Source organism: Megalobrama amblycephala, linkage group LG9 (assembly GCF_018812025.1).
Source record: "Megalobrama amblycephala isolate DHTTF-2021 linkage group LG9, ASM1881202v1, whole genome shotgun sequence".
In the NCBI taxonomy this organism is placed as follows: Eukaryota; Metazoa; Chordata; class Actinopteri; order Cypriniformes; family Xenocyprididae; genus Megalobrama; species Megalobrama amblycephala.
The window spans coordinates 36,599,063-36,615,905 of record NC_063052.1 but is presented as its reverse complement, the minus strand read 5'-3'; the positions used below and the strand labels follow the sequence as shown (position 1 = coordinate 36,615,905).

Below are 16,843 nucleotides of genomic sequence, written 5' to 3'. Positions count from 1 at the left end.
GCATTGATGGTGCCTTTCCAGATGTGTAAGCTGCCCATGCCACACGCACTCATGCAACCCCATACCATCAGAGATGCAGGCTTCTGAACTGAGCGATGATAACAACTTGGGTTATCCTTGTCCTCTTTAGTCCGGATGACATGGCGTCCCAGTTTTCCAAAAAGAACTTCAAATTTTGATTCGTCTGACCACAGAACAGTTTTCCACTTTGCCACAGTCCATTTTAAATGAGCCTTGGCCCAGAGAAAATGCCTGCGCTTCTGGATCATGTTTAAATATGGCTTATTTTTTGACCTATAGAGTTTTAGCCGGCACCCAGCCAGCAGAGCCATGTGGGGCCCAAATGGGTTTGACCTGGGCTATCTAACTGGGACCCAGCCAGTTTTGCACCCAGTTTCCATGTAGGCCCCACATGGATTTGCCCAGATGAAATGAACACTGCTTAGTGTGCACACTACAGGCTGTTTAATGTAACACTTAATCAGTGTTGGAGGTAATGAGATAATTAAGTGATTGAATAATGATTTTGTATTAGTGAAGAACACCTGCTGTTAACAAGCATAATCACTGAAGGAAAGAGAAACACAAGAACTACTTCCAGCCACAGCCTTGGATGAAATCAACTGAAGATAAAACATTACACATGACATTACATCTCTCAAGATCTGATTAACCCCTTAACTGTCACAGTCCCACTGGTCGGACGCCTCCCAACCAGCACACCCTTGTTTAGCACATGGATTTGCCCAGATGAAATGAACACTACTCAGTGTGAACACTACAGGCTGTTAAATGTAACACTGAATTGGTCTTGGAGTTAATGAGATAATTAGGTGATAATGAGCAGAATCACTGAAGGACAGAGAAACAACAAAAACTATGAAATGTTAAGTTTGTGTTGACTAGAAATACAATGATAAAACTGTTTTAGTCAGAAAAGCTGAAAATTTTTTTAAAACGCATTGTACACTAAAAACTCTGGCAAAACTTTTTCACACACAGACATCTACAATCAGCGTATGAATCTCAACAATGGTGACATGCTTCATGCCACGATGCATTCTGGGTGCATCATGCAAAACTCATCCATGGACCCCAGAATGCATTGCACAATTGAAGCATGTCACCATTGTTGAGATTCATATGCTGATTCTTGATGTCTGTGTGCGAGTAAAACTCACAAGAGCCCAAAATATTTAAATGGTGTGTTATAAATCATTTGATGTTCTGATTATTCGCTTACTGTAGATTCATAGCAATAAAACAGAATTAATAACGTACTACCCGTATAAACCTCCCACATAATATCAATGAGTTAAGCCAATATATGATGATTATATTCTTATCATCAATCAGCTTACAGCATCTGATTATATTTTCTCTCGCTGTTCTCGCCATAACAAACAGACACAGCTGTCAAGAGAAAAACTAATGTTAGAAAGTCAAGAGCCTGACTAAAGCACACACTGATCGCCACAATGGTAACATCAAATCAAACTATTACTTTCAAATAAGTAATCAACATCTAAGCCTTTTCTTAATTCTTAATACGAACTTCTGATGTCTGACAGAATTAAAGTCAGTCTGGTTAGTAATAAGTGAAGCTAATGTTGTTTGTGGAGTTGTTTAATCAGATCTTGAGAGATGTAATGTATTTTATCTTCAGTTGATTTCATCCAAGGCTGTGGCTGGAAGTAGTTCTTGTGTTTCTCTTTCCTTCAGTGTTTATGCTTGTTAACAGCAGGTGTTCTTCACTAATACAAAATCATTATTCAATCACTTAATTATCTCATTACCTCCAACACTGATTAAGTGTTACATTAAACAGCCTGTAGTGTGCACACTAAGCAGTGTTCATTTCATCTGGGCAAATCCATGTGGGGCCTACATGGAAACTGGGTGCAAAACTGGCTGGGTCCCAGTTAGATAGCCCAGGTCAAACCCATTTGGGCCCCACATGGCTCTGCTGGCTGGGCAACGGCGAATGGCACGGTGGATTGTGTTCATCCGTTTTCTGGAAGTATTCCTCAGCCCATGTTGTGATTTCCATTACAGTAGCATTCCTGTATGTGATGCAGTGCCGTCTAAGGGCCCGAAGATCACGGGCATCCAGTATGGTTTTCCGGCCTTGACCCTTACGCACAGAGATTGTTCCAGATTCTCTGAATCTTTGGATGATATTATGCACTGTAGATGATGATAACAATTTTTCTCTGAGAAACTCCTTTCTGATATTGCTCCACTATTTTTCGCCGCAGCATTGGAGGAATTGGTGATCCTCTGCCCATCTTGACTTCTGAGAGACACTGCCACTCTGAGAGGCGGTTTTTATACCCAATCATGTTGCCAATTGACCTAATAAGTTGCAAATTGGTACTCCAACTGTTCCTTATATGTACATTTAACTTTTCCGGCCTCTTATTGCTACCTGTCCCAACTTTTTTGGAATGTGTAGCTCTCATGAAATCCAAAATGAGCCAATATTTGGCATGGCATTTCAAAATGTCTCACTTTCAACATTTGATATGTTATCTATATTCTATTGTGAATAAAATATAAGTTTATGAGATTTGTAAATTATTGCATTCCTTTTTTATTCACAATTTGTACAGTGTCCCAACTTTTTTGGAATCGGGTTTGTATTTAAAAAAAATCTTGTTCTCACCATGAATATAGCCGAGGTAGCTCACATGCCGTTAAATTATAAACAAACAAACAAACAAAGATCTGATGATGTTTTATTGTCATTAGTCTCTACAGATCTGAAGAGGATGCAGCAGTATGAAGGTACAGTGTGTGTCTGAACTACACTAGATTACATTCATATACTCACAGCTTCATTACTGACCTACAGGATGATTAAACACTGATTAAATATTAAAAACATCATCACAAAATGTCTGTATTAAGATGCGATTCACATTTTCTGTTTTCTCAGTGGATGTGACTCTGGATCCTGATACAGCTCATCCTCAACTCATCCTGTCTGATGATGGAAAACAAGTGAGACATGGAGACATTTGGCAGAAACGGCCAGACAAACCAGAGAGATTTGATAGATATGGAATTGTCCTGGGAAAGAAGGGATTCTCCTCAGGGAGATTTTATTTTGAGGTGCAGGTGAAGGGAAAGACTGACTGGACTTTAGGAGTGGCCAGTGAATTCATTGACAGGAAGGGATCGATCACACTGAGACCCAGTAATGGATTCTGGACTGTGGCACAGAGGAATGGGAATGAATATTTGGCCTTTGCTGATTCTCGTGTCTCTCTGTGTCTGAGAGTGAAGCCGCAGCGGGTCGGTGTGTTTGTGAATTATGAGGAGGGTCTGGTCTCCTTTTATGATGTGGAGTCCAGCTCTCATATCTACTCTTACACTGGTCAGTCTTTCACTGGGAAACTCTATCCATATTTTAACCCATGTATTAATAATGGAGGTAAAAACTCAACTCCACTGATCATCACGCCTGTCAATCACAATAAATGAATTTATACTATTATCCCAATATGAAATATGAGATGAAAGTAATGATCTTAATAATTAAATCTGAAAACATGTATGTACTGCTATTTTTTGCTTGTTTTTAAAATCTATAAACTAAAATTACATATTTTAATGTAAAATTTTAATGCCTGTTCAATAAATAATTTTTTTTCCATTTCATTTCATGACATTTTTTCCCACCTCTACAAAGTAAAACTGCCTGTAAAATCTTAACATGAAAATCTAAATATAGTAACCAGTGTTATGCTGCACGCTGGAGCTTCTTTGAGGTCATTAAACCATCCTCCACTAAAAAAAAAAAAGTTACAAAATATATATTTTTACTGTCTCTGGGTAAATATTTATAACCCAAGTTCCAATAACAGTGTAATGTACATGCTTTCTCACAGCTTAACAATACAATCAATGTCTTCTACTTCTGTACAACTGTGACATCACTACCATCATCTCTTTCAGTCTTGATGTGTGTTGAGAGTGTCTTGTCTTTTGTCTCACTGGTGGACCTCCAGATCATCCTGTAGTGACAAGTGAACACAACCACATACACCTCCACAATGTATTGACACATTTTAAATGTCTCTTCAGCACTGCATTAATCTCTTAATGTTTCATCCAGCCTTCTAACTATACCTTAAACTGACAAAACTATAATTCTGCTGTATAGCATTATTACGACTGTAGCCTTACGTGATTCCTAGATCGCCTGTTTCTGCCAGAAGTTCTCTTCATAGATTCTGATGCCAAGTCACCTTCTTCATGCTCGGCTTTACGGATCCTTCTTCAAGCTCCTGCTCCTCTTGAAGATCTCCCAGCACCTCTTCATCAGACTCTTCTGGATGCTCCTCCAGATCCGGTGGGTTTTCCTCTCCTTTCTTTCACCACATACGTTTGCTTTTCCCAGTACACTCACAGTTTTCCTGGGCCGCCTCTTTCTGACAGGTTCCTCACCAACACATGATCACCTGCTCCAAGACAGATCTCCACACCTTCCTTTCTTTACAGTCTATGATTATCCCCTTTACATTATAATATTTGTGTAAATTACCTTCAATAAACAAAGACATGAAACAAATTAAATAACGATTCTCTGAGGTCATTACATTAGTTTGAGCTTCTACATACTAACAGTTCAAGTATGTCAAACTATTTTCTCCCAACAGATCAACAGAGGAATCATTTTGACAAACACAGGGATTCAACATCAATTATGTTTGAAAAGACTGAAGATGTTTTAAAGGAAGAGCAGCATTCTGTCCTCATTTACTCATCATGTCTTTCTGAACCCGAGTGACTTTCTTCTGTGGATCACAAAAGACATTTAGAAATTCATACAGTATTTCTTCTTTGCTCCACTTGTATAGGCTATATATACAAACACTGATATTAATCTGATAGAAACATCAGGCCCAATACAAACAGACACACATGAACTCAACACACTGAATACAGAGACAAATGTAAATGTGTAAATACAGGAGGAGCTCTGACATCACTGGAGTTCAGAGAGATTCAGAGAAAGTGAAACTAACTTGATCAACAACAATATGGATGCCTGAAACGATCAACCTCTTTAAACAACAGAATATTTATTGAGCCGTTCAAAGAGTCTTGTGGACACATCTGATACTCACAGGTAATGATAGAAATATAAGAGAGATTGAGCTGAACAGGTTTCTAATGGAAGTGATCTGGTTTAGTAGAGTTTATGTTGAAATGGAATGAGTTGAACTGAATCAGGTTTAAGCATGTCAAATACTCAACTACTTTAATTGTTTACTGCACTGAAATTATATCAGAATTGTATTAAAAGTATGTCTTTTAATTGGTTGTAAAGTAAAGTTTGGTGTGTCTGTGATTTTGTCACATTATATAAAGACTAAAGAAACAGGAAGTAAAATGAGCTGCAGACAGACTGAACACAAACCTGCTAAACTGCAGCTGAAAATCACATTTATATTCATTAAAACTATTCTTAGTCATACAAACTACAATCGGTCACACAATATTTATGTTTGTTTTGTGGAGATATATATTTAATCATAGGTAAGTATATGACCTACTTTGTACTTGTTTCTGATCTAAACAGCAGGTCAAAGTTCAGATTGTTCAGTGAGTTTGAGTCATTCACTGTATGAGGAGTGATTGTTTCACTCACTATCAATGAGATTTTAACACTTTAATATAAATATGTATTAAATGGTCATGAGAGAATATGAAATAACCCCAAATCTGACTTTTGAGGGAAGATTTTATTTAAACCTGAGTGACCAAATACTGTGTGTAAAACAAATACAGTATTAACAAGGAGCAAATGGGCTTAGATCTTCCTTAGTCCATTGCTCATAGTAATACCGTGAAATACAATATATATATATATATATATATATATATATATATATATATTTTTTTTTTTTTTTTTTTTTTTTTTTTTTTTCAGAACAGGAGAGAATGGCAGATTCTTCAACAACATCAACAAAAGTGAGAAAAACCAGGAGAAAGAGTATTGACTCTTGTCCTCCAAGTAAGTCAATAACCCAGAAAAGAATGAATTAGCGCATGAATGACTTTAACTATTCTCATACTGATATTTAAAATGTACAGCACTACTTCACATTAGGGTACTGATCAGCTGATCTGAGTTCATTTTTCAGTAATGACCAGCTTGTACATGAACCCTTATATATTTGAGAATTCATATTTGATTTCTTCAAAGTTGCTCTTTACATTCAACCAACTTCATGAGGTGAATCTTTTTAAACTTGTTAATTCTTTTCCTTCTCTGTCTGCTTTAACTCATCTATACAATAAAATCATCTTCATTATCATAATTTCAATAATTTACACAGCAGCCCTTCAAACAAAATGTCTCTAAAATCTTAAGAAAGTTGAATTCAGTGTTTTTCAAGTGATTTCAAACCTTAGACTAGGTGATTTATCTTCTTAATTTCTCTGTCCAGGGATGTCATCCTCCAGTGGTCCACTGACTGAGGAGCTTCAGTGCTCGATATGTCTGGACGTGTTCACTGATCCAGTCAGCACTCCATGTGGACACAACTTCTGCAAGACCTGTCTGAATAAGTGCTGGGACAACAGCCAGACCTGCAACTGTCCATATTGTAAAGAAACATTCAAGATCAGACCTGATCTCAAGATTAATACCACACTCAGAGAAGTTGTAGATCACTATAAAAAGAAAAGTCCTGAGAAAAAACCTGAAGTTCTGAAAAATGCTGAAGTTCTGTGTGACTTCTGTGAGGAAAGAAAGCTGAAAGCCCTGAAGTCGTGTCTGGTGTGTCAGAGCTCTTACTGTGAAACTCACCTGGAGCCTCATTTGAAAGTGGCAGGCTTAAAGAAACACAAACTGATCAATCCTGTGAGGAATCTGGAGGACTATATATGTCAGAAACATGAGAGACCTCTGGAGCTGTTCTGTAGAGATGATCAGACATGTGTGTGTCTGTCCTGCACTGAAGGACTTCACAAGAACCACAACACTGTTCCTGTAGAAGAGGAGAGTGAAGAGAAGAAGGTAGAAGTTACTGACAAAACTGATTTTAAAGGGCTCTTATCATGAGGAATCACATGCTCTTTAATATAAATTAATCAGTTATGAAAATATATTGTGTTGTTCTGTGTCTATAGACTCAACTGATGAAGACTCAGAAAGACGTGGAGCAGATGATCCAGGACAGAATCAAGAAGATTCAAGACGTCAAACACTCAGCAGAAGTCAGAAAAGTGAGTTTAAAATAATGTAATTATATGAAGTTCTAAACATAGATTCTGGAGGAGCCAGTCCTGTCGATCATCATTACGAATGTATATAAGCAGAAGTCATTGCGCCATCGCAGCAACAATTCTTCCGGCATCCCTCCGTCTCCCCATTTCTTCCCTTTATTTCTCTCATACTTCCTCTACATAGTATCATTATGGGGGGAGCTTGCAGAAGAATATCGTAGCCAGAGCTACTTCTCACTGTTTATGTTGTAGGAAACTCAAAATTGAAGACCAGGATACTTGGTTGTATCTTTAGCAGGTTTCTTAATTAAGAATATGCTGCTGGTCGCTGCAGTCATCAAGTCGGAGTAAGGGAGCTGTACATTGTATTTTATAGGCATTCAGTGGGCAGTCCTAAAAGGGGGTGGACCTTATACAGTCTTAGAAATGACCACTAAAACAAAAGCACCTAAAGACTATACAGGAATTTACCCCGGCTATGGAGATAATATTTCTCCCTAAATGGTATAAACAGAACCTGGTCACAAAAACTAAGGCTATGTCAACATTCACACATAGTTTAGCTCTCAGTAGATCAGAGACTGGCAGATTCCCATCAATGGAAGTTCTGACGAGTCACACAGGTAATGGTCTACTTTGCAGCGGATGCCATCCTGCTCAGCCTAAAATACACTATATTGCCAAAAGTTTTGGGATGTCTGTACATGAACTTTAATGACATCCCTTTATTAATCCGTAGGGTTTAATATGGAGTTGACCCACCCTTTGCAGCTATAACAGCTTTAATTCTTTAGAGATGGCTTTCCACAAGGTTTAGGAGGGTGTTTATGGAAATTTTTGACCATTCTTCGAGAAGTGCATTTGGAGGTCAGGCACTGATGTTGAACGAGAAGGCCTGGCTCGCAGTCTCCGCTCTAATTCATCCCAAAGGTGTTCTGTCGGGTTGAATTCAGGACTCCAGTCACGTTCCTCCACACCAAACTCGCTCATCCAAGTCTTTATGGACTTTGATTTGTGCACTGGTGTGCAGTCATGTTGGAACAGGAAGGGGCCATCCCCAAACTGTTCCCACAAAGTTGGGAGCATGAAATTGTCCAAAATGTCTTGGTATGCTGAAGCATTAAGAGTTCCTTCCACTGGAACTAAGGGGCCAAGCCCAAGCCCTGAAAAACAACCCCACACCGTAATCCCCCCTCCACCAAACTTTACATTTGGCACAATGCAGTCAGGCAAGTACCGTTCTCCTGGCAACCACCAAACCCAGACTCGTCCATCGGATTGCCAGACAGAGAAGCCTGATTGGTCACTCCAGAGAAGAGACTCCACTGCTCTAAAGTCCAGTGGTGGCGTGCTTTACACCACTGCATCCGTCACGTTCTAGAGAAACTAATAATGCAAAGCGTTTTGCATTGCACTTGGTGATGTAAGGCTTGGATGCAGCTGCTCGGCCATGGAAACCCATTCCATGAAGCTCTCTATGCTCTGTTCTTGAGCTAATCTGAAGGCCACATGAAGTTGGAGGTCTGTAGCTATTGACTCTGCAGAAAGATGGTGACTTCTGCGCACTGTGCGCCTCAGCGTGCGCTGACCCCGCTCTGTGATTTTACGAGTTGCTGTTCCCAATTGCTTCCACTAAGAGTTGACTGTGGAATATTTAGTTGTGAAGGAACTTCACTAGTGGTGGCAACCTATCACGGTACCACGCTTGAAATCACTGAGCTCCTGAGAACGACCAATTCTTTCACAAATGTTTGTAGAAGCAGTCTGAATGCCTAGGTGCTTAATTTTATAAACCTGTAGCCATGGAAGTGATTGAAACACCTGAATTCTATGATTTGGAGGGGTGTCCCAAAACTTTTGACATTATAGTGTAGTCGAATATAACAATTATTGTAGGTGTAAGATGAAGTTTAATACTTTAGTTGAGGGATTTTGAAAACCACCTAAAAACACTGAAGTATGAACAATAGTAACACTGATTCTTGTCTTATCAAACACCACTAATAATGTATTGATTGTCCTGGTTGAGCAGAGAAACACAGAGGAGGAGAAAGCAGCCCGTGTCGAGCTCTTCACTGATCTCATTCGCTCCATTGAGAGATGTCAGACTGAACTGCTGGAGATGATGGAGGAGCAGCAGAAAGCAGCAGAGAAACAGGAGGAAGAGCTCATTGAAGAGCTGGAGCAGGAGATCACTGAGCTAAAGATGAGAAACACTGAGCTGGAGCAGCTCTCACACACTGAAGATCACCTCCACCTCCTACAGGTCAGTCAACATCTCTCTGATCAATGATAAAGCAGTATATGACACCATAACACTCCCCATGCTGAAGGATTTCTCCTCTCTCCTGCTGTAGATTTACTCATCCCTGTGCAGCTCTAGAAACACCAGGAACTGGTCTGAGATCAGTGTGAAGACTGATGAGAGTCTGGAGACTCTGAGGAGAGCTCTGACTCAACTGCAGGACACTCTACAGGAGAAACTCACTCTAAATGGTACGTCAATATCAAATACAATATACTTATACATATTCTTTCATCTTTAAATATCAGAAGTGCTGGGGAAAGTTTAAAAGTAATGCTTTAAAAGCTTGCTTGTTTGTTTTAAAAGTTCTGTTTTTGGCAAATGTAAAGGCCTTTTCATAACAAAAGTGAAATAATCCTCAAGCAAATTGCCTGTACAGTAGAGGGCACAGCTCAAACTAACCTTTCAGCTGTGCAGCGGATGCAAAAGAACATTCAAGATTCTTACTTCCAACAATTTAAGAAAAAAAAAAAATGAAACAGAAATGTGATGTTTATCTAAAGTAATTTTGCTTATTAGTATGGTTGAACTGGATCATTGAAGGTCAGCAGCAAATACATTGCTTAATAAAGTGATATTAAATACCTCATTTATTTAACATATTTAATTAATGCAGGTTTTGTGTAATATTCTAAGTTTCCATTTCACTGTTTTCATTCATTTTGAGGGATATTGAATCTGTTTTTGGGCTAGTGAGATGAGTGAATGAGACTCACATTTCTAGAACTACAATAATCATGTTCACACAGCGCACACAACACCTCTGACTTTACACCTGATTTCTCTCAACTTGAGGACAGGAGATCGGTCTGTCAATACATGGGAAAACAAAGTAACTTATTTGAAAAAGTAACTTAGATATTTTGTTGTAAATTTAAAAGTAGAAGAATGTCAGACCTGTTGCTTAAACAGCTTTGGAGTGCTGGGCTTTAATTTTTTAGTTTATTTAAGTTTAATATTGATAGATTTGTATTTGCTGAATAACTACAAAACTAATCCACTCCCAAACTGAGGTGAATAACACTAGACACAAAAAATAACTTGCATAAAAGATTTCTTCAATCATTTCCAAAATTATATTAAATGTGCCACAGAATGGAAAACTGGATTTACCTCAGTATAGTTGAATAATAAGAGTTCTGTACATGGAAATGACATACCTCGAGCCTCAAATACCATTGTTTCCTCCTTCATATGTGAATCTTATGCGTGCAAAAGACCACTGAAAAAACGAATCCCAACATAACACCGACTGTGATGTAACAGTCAGCATCATTATTATTTACGCCCCAAATATTTGCATATACCAGCCCATGTTCTAGGCAAGGCAGTATTAACGTCGTGGAGCTGCACAGCTGAATCGTCAGAAGTTCTGCAGGCAGTTCCGTTGCAAGGGCTGTGCCAAGTGTATGACCGCACAGGGCCTCGCGCCTAAATAGGGCCTCGCCCCAAAGTAAAGTGACAGCTGACTTGATAATGTAAAGCAATAGTTAAAGTTCATGTTTTTTTTCTTCGAAATACTATAATAGTTAAAGGAGATAGCTAAAAGTGAGACTATGTGTATTGTGACTGTATTATTCTGCTTGTTAAAATTATGCAGTAACTTACAATATTGCTCTGAGTGTGTGTGCGTGTCCGTGATTCATGTGCATATGTCAGTCAGCGCGGCATCGCACGTCAAGTTCGTAGATTTAGTCCATTTTAAATTCTAATTTTGGCCGCCTCTGGAATGGGTCAAACCATAGTACTTGAGAAGTTCAATGAAAATACGCTAGAACTCCTCCTGAACCAACGTTTGGAACTACATTACATCAACAGTAGACCCCAGTTACGCCAATTTATGTTTTTGCCGGTGGGTGCCCACACTTCTTGTCTTGCGAAGAGAAACGCACGACTACACATTCATTACCAACCAAACAAAAACACATTCTATCCATGACTGTTGTCGTGAGTCGCGCTCTTGCCGATATAGCCTTTACCTGATGATCAGAAGCGGTTTCACTAGGTAAAATTAAATAGATAGCCTACCGGAGAGATTCACGAGTGCACATAACGTTTGAGCGCGCACACGTAAAATCTGAGCGAGAGCAGCAGAGCCATGAGACCACTGTATATTTCAAAGCGCGCGTCCAATTTTGTGCTAGATTGAAAGACATTTGTGTTTGTGCACTATATGGATGCACTCTTACAATTAAAATTGCGCCATAGAAACAACCTTAAATGAACTATAAAAATTAGGAAAAAGTTGTGTCTGAAAGCTGCCATGTTTTTTGTTTTTTTGATTAAAATTAATGGTGAATATCTGTTTTTCTGTGGTTGATCATGGGGAAGGGGTTGCTATAGTAACAAGCCTCATAAATCAAGTTCGCACAGGGCCTCGCACCCCCCTTGCTATGGGCCTGTCTGCAGATATTGTGAAGAAGCAAGCAAGGACAATGGCAAAAATGGCAGATGGAACGATACCAACTGTTCATGATCCAGAAATATTAGAGATATTTGTAAATTGTTTCGTTAGCATGTTGCTAATGTACTGTTCAATGTGGTTAAAGTTACCATTCTTACTGTATTCACAGAGATCAGAGCCATTTAACCCGAAAACGCTTGCAGTTTGTATAATTCATAAACGCATCTTCATTCTTATTGAGCCTCTCCAACTGTGTGTAGCTGTAGCCGTGCAGCACACTATCAAACTCATTCCGAATCGAATGTTCGCAAACATCCACAAAATACATGCCATACCTATATAATCTGATATGCTGCATCACGAACAGTTTGTAACGATCAATTTTAAGAGTTATATTTGTGAACTGCTGTATTATTTATGCAGTGTATTGGAGTCGCGAGCTTGGGGGCACAAGCTCATTTGCATTTAAAGGTACAACACCAAATCAGAGCATTTTTTCTCCCAACGCAATATAGACAGTTAAAATATAGTATAATAAAAAAAAAAAAATCTATGGGGTATTTTGAGCTGAAACTTCACAGACACTTTCTGGGAACACCTTAGACTTATATTGTGAAATGGCCATTTCTATTGCACCTTTAAGAGCTTAAGCTTTAAGCAATAGGGGTTTCTGTTTGATTATCTAAATATCAGCAGAGAAATATACATTGATCAGATAAAACATGATATTGTCCTCAATTCCCTAGAATCAAAAATTGAATTTACCTTGGCATAATTGAATAACAAGAGTTCAGTATATGGAAAAGACATACATTGAGTTTTAAACTCCATTGCTTCCTCCTTCTTATGTAAATCTCATTTGTTTAAAAGATCTCCGAAAAACAGGCGAATCTCAACACAATACCGACAGTTACGTAACAGTCAGGGTCATTAATATGCAGGGAGCGCGCGATTTAAAGGGGCCGCGCGCTGAATCGGTGCATAGTTAATGATGCCCCAAAATAGGCAGTTAAAAAAATTAATTTAAAAAAAAATCTATGGGGTATTTTGAGCTGAAACTTCACAGACACATTCAGGGGACACCTTAGACTTATATTACATCTTGTAAAAACTGGTTCTAGGGCACCTTTAAAGCTTATCTGTAATTCCACACATAAACATGTCAAAGATCTGATGATGTTTTATTGTCATTAGTCTCTACAGATCTGAAGAGGATGCAGCAGTATGAAGGTACAGTGTGTGTCTGAACTACACTAGATTACATTCATATACTCACAGCTTCATTACTGAAACACTGATTAAATATTAAAAACATCATCACAGAATGTTTAGTATTAAGTTGTGATTCATATTTTCTGTTTTCTCAGTGGATGTGACTCTGGATCCTGATACAGCTCATCCTAAACTCATCCTGTCTGATGATGGAAAACAAGTGAGATGTGGAGACATTAGACAGAAACTCCCAGACAAACCAGAGAGATTTGATAGATATGCATTTGTCCTGGGAAAGGAGGGATTCTCTTCAGGGAGATTTTATTTCGAGGTGCAGGTGAAGGAAAAGACTGAATGGACATTAGGAGTGGCCAGTGAATTCATTGACAGGAAGGGACAGATCACCCTGTGTCCCAGTAATGGATACTGGACTGTGATTCTGAGGAATGAGAACGAATATAAAGCCTGTGATGATTCTCTTGTCTCTCTGTCTCTGAGAGTGAAGCCGCAGCGGGTCGGTGTGTTTGTGGATTATGAGGAGGGTCTGGTCTCCTTTTATGATGTGGAGTCCAGCTCTCATATCTACTCTTTCACTGGTCAGGCTTTCACTGGGAATCTCCATCCATTTTTTAACCCGTGCACTAATGATGGAGGTAAAAACTCAAGTCCACTGATCATCACACCTGTAAAATACAATAAATTAATTTATACCCCAATATGAAATAGGTGATGACAGTTATGATCTTAATAATTAAATCTGAAAAGTGTCACAGTCACATGGACTTTCACTTTGTTTGTTGTCATCTGTCACATGATTCCTTTGTTCTATTTTCCCACTAATATCACTTACCATGGACACTAATCCAATTCATCACAGCTGTTCGTCATTTGAGAAAATCAATCAGTGTATTTAAGTTCCTGTTTGTGTTCAGTTGGTTGTCCTGTTGGATTTTCTAGTAAAAGACTTATTGGACTCTTATCTCCTTGTCGTGTGCTTTATACACCGGTGGAAATGTAACAGAACACCCGACTGAAACAGTAAGCGACGTGTTTTCTTTTTTGTTTTTCGTGTTCAGTGTTTTTATTTCTGTTTTTCACTCCCGCTTGCACCATGGACCCATCCGTTGAACTCATATACCCAGGTGTTGCACTCATGTGCCTTAAGCAGGGAGAAAGCTCCCTCGAGACATTTGGAAAGATATTTGGATCTCGCACATCAGACCACCTTCTCGGACTACTGTCTGTGCTCGTTCCTTATGCTGGACTCAACAACACCACACGAGCACAGCTGTCTGGGGAGGGTCCTCGAGGGAGCTTCATGTCTTATGTGGAGTGGGTGCTGGCGTCCTGTGGATCAGTATTCACTGTCGGAGTTGCCGCCAGCCCCACTCCTCAGCTAGAACCACCCAGACGGCGAGGATTTTTGACCTAATCCCACCGCAGGTAGAATGACGGAGACCGCCGCAATTGAGCCACCCACGCACACAAGAGCGATCGGGGGTCACATAGCCACGGAGCCCGAGCAGTGTGTACATGACCAGGTGTGTGAGCCGGCCGAACCTACCATCGCCAGGGGAGTGTTGGTGGACCTCGAGGGTTTGGAAGAGAGCCCCGCCCACCCTCCCACTACTGAGAGTGAGTTTTGTACAGAAACACTGCTGGACTTAAAGTGTGGAGAGAACATTTTTCTTGCCCCTGTACTGTCTCCTGTTGTGCTGGACTGGTCCCGTCCAGTGCACCTCTCCCACCTTATCACCAACCCTCCTGTGATTCACCACTGCTCTTGGATTTTTGCATGGAACTCCAGCCTTCCACAAGCCCGCTCCAGCCGCCTTCCATGAGCCCACTCCAGTCTGTTTCCCAGTCCACAGCCATCAGTGCCATCCAGTCATTTCCGTCTCCCCTCAGTCCCTCGACACCACCTCCTCTCAGTAGCGTGGCACCATCTTGGGCCTGCCAGGATCCGTCTCCTCCTGGGCACGAGGAGCCCGAAGCTCGCCTCCAACTTCGGATGGTCTCGTGCTGCCTCCATCCATTGCCCTGACTCCTGTGCCTGCACTCCTTCTACCCTCAACCTTGGAGGTGACCATCGGCCTTACAACCACGCTGGACTCCCTCGGTACGTTGGCTCCACCTGGGTCAGACATCGCTTCGCCTTCGTTGCGGACCTACGGACCGTCCGCTGCTCTCTGGTCCTCCACCCCTTCTACCTCAGGCTCCGTCTCCGCCCTCGGCCGCTCCAACGCATCTTCAGACCTCTGGATCCCCTCCTCAATCTCAGGAGGTTGTTACTGCGGCTCCGTCATGGCCGCTTGGATTGTCACCATCTCTCTACCACCTCAGCTCGTCGGCTGCGCAGTGGGCTCCTTCCTCGCCATTGTTGACTGTGGTCCTCCCCATGGTGCTCAACAAGACTCCTTTACTCTGCCTCCTCCCGGTTAGCCGTCTGCCTTCTGAGCCGCCTCCTACATCGTCTTCAGCATCCTATTTTCATCTTCCCCTCTCTCTACAGCGCGAGGACACGCCTTTTCGGGAGGGGGTGTAATGTCACAGTCACGTGCACTTTCAGTTTGTTTGTTGTCATCTGTCACGTGTTCCTTTGTTCTATTTTCCAGCCAATATCAGTTACCATGGACACTAATCCAATTCATCACAGCTGTTTATCATTTGAGTTAATCATTCAGTGTATTTAAGTTCCTGTTTGGGTTCAGTTGGTTGTCGGGTGTCGGGTGTCTATGCTGGTGTATGTTCCTGTATTCTCCTGTTGGATTTTCTAGTAAAAGACTTATTGGACTCTTATCTCCTCGTCGTGTGCTTTATACACTGGTGGAAATGAACAAATATGTATGTGCTGCTTTTTTTCTTTTTGGTTCTGTAAGCTATAATTACACTTAATGTAAATATATGCATGTTCAATAAATGTTATTTCCATAAATATTTGATAATTTGGTATCTCTTTATTTTAGAGTCTTAACTAGTTGCTTATTAGCATGCATATTACTAGAATATTGGCTATTTATTAGTACTTACTAAGCATACATGAATGCCTTATTCTGCATGACCTTATTCTACATTTTTATTCCTACTGTCACAGAGACGAACTCCATGGTTCCCTCCTCTGGCCATCGGAGGGAGCCATCGCCCGAATACTGACTTTAGATTTCACTACATTCCCCATAAGCCCACATCGCATACTGATTACCTTGCCACCTGTTACCAATCACCTGGACTGTAAAAGACTGAGTGATATCTGCCAGCCCTGACCCTTTGCCTGTATTCTGACCACGATTCTGCCTGTTCCCTATATACCTGTTTGTTTCTGTCTGACCCTGCCTGTACGACCACGACTGTTATTAATAAAGCATGCAAATGGATCCCTGCCAGAGTGATGATTCGTTATAGAAGACTTCGCCAACACAAGATCCAGCTGCTTTCTCTTACCTGTGTGCAACGATGTCTGCCCAGGCCAGTCAACTCGACACCCATCAGCACCAGCTGAATCGCCTCATCTCATTCACGGAGGAACTGGTGAAGGCTCTGCAGGGACTACAGCTATCTGCTCCAGCAGTTCAAGGAAGTGTTTGATCATCCCAGTGACGGAAGGGTTGCTGGTGATCGACTCTTGGAACTAACTCAGGGAAGAAGGACGGCAGCTGAGTATGCACTGGCTTTTCGCACAC

General features: G+C 40.6%; 2 protein-coding genes and 1 pseudogene across 8 annotated transcripts in view; all 3 read left to right on the top strand.

The window, feature by feature from the left end:
• Positions 1-3,639, top strand: part of LOC125276120 (E3 ubiquitin-protein ligase TRIM39-like) — a 38,242-nt gene extending 34,603 nt beyond the window's left edge. For all 4 annotated transcript variants that reach the window (XM_048203596.1, XM_048203599.1, XM_048203597.1 and 1 more), the window contains 2 exons: positions 2,752-2,787; positions 2,939-3,639. In XM_048203596.1, the coding sequence (XP_048059553.1) occupies positions 2,752-2,787; positions 2,939-3,486 (584 nt within the window). In that variant the 3' untranslated portion in view covers positions 3,487-3,639. The remainder of the gene's footprint in view (positions 1-2,751; positions 2,788-2,938) is intronic.
• Positions 3,640-5,011: 1,372 nt separating this feature from the next.
• Positions 5,012-16,843, top strand: part of LOC125276116 — a 29,994-nt pseudogene continuing 18,162 nt past the window's right edge.
• Positions 5,017-14,142, top strand: LOC125276108 (E3 ubiquitin-protein ligase TRIM39-like). 4 transcript variants are annotated; one of them, XM_048203574.1, is made up of 8 exons: positions 5,017-5,137; positions 5,942-6,025; positions 6,462-7,033; positions 7,147-7,242; positions 9,275-9,508; positions 9,600-9,738; positions 13,155-13,181; positions 13,319-14,142. In XM_048203574.1, the coding sequence occupies exons 2-8, from the start codon at positions 5,953-5,955 to the stop codon at positions 13,882-13,884; spliced, it is 1,707 nt and encodes a 568-aa protein (XP_048059531.1). In that variant the 5' UTR covers positions 5,017-5,137; positions 5,942-5,952; the 3' UTR covers positions 13,885-14,142. The 4 variants fall into 4 exon arrangements, with proteins under 4 accessions (XP_048059531.1, XP_048059529.1, XP_048059530.1 ...); XM_048203572.1 differs by having other exon boundaries at positions 13,146-13,181; XM_048203573.1 differs by having other exon boundaries at positions 5,039-5,137; positions 5,947-6,025; positions 13,146-13,181.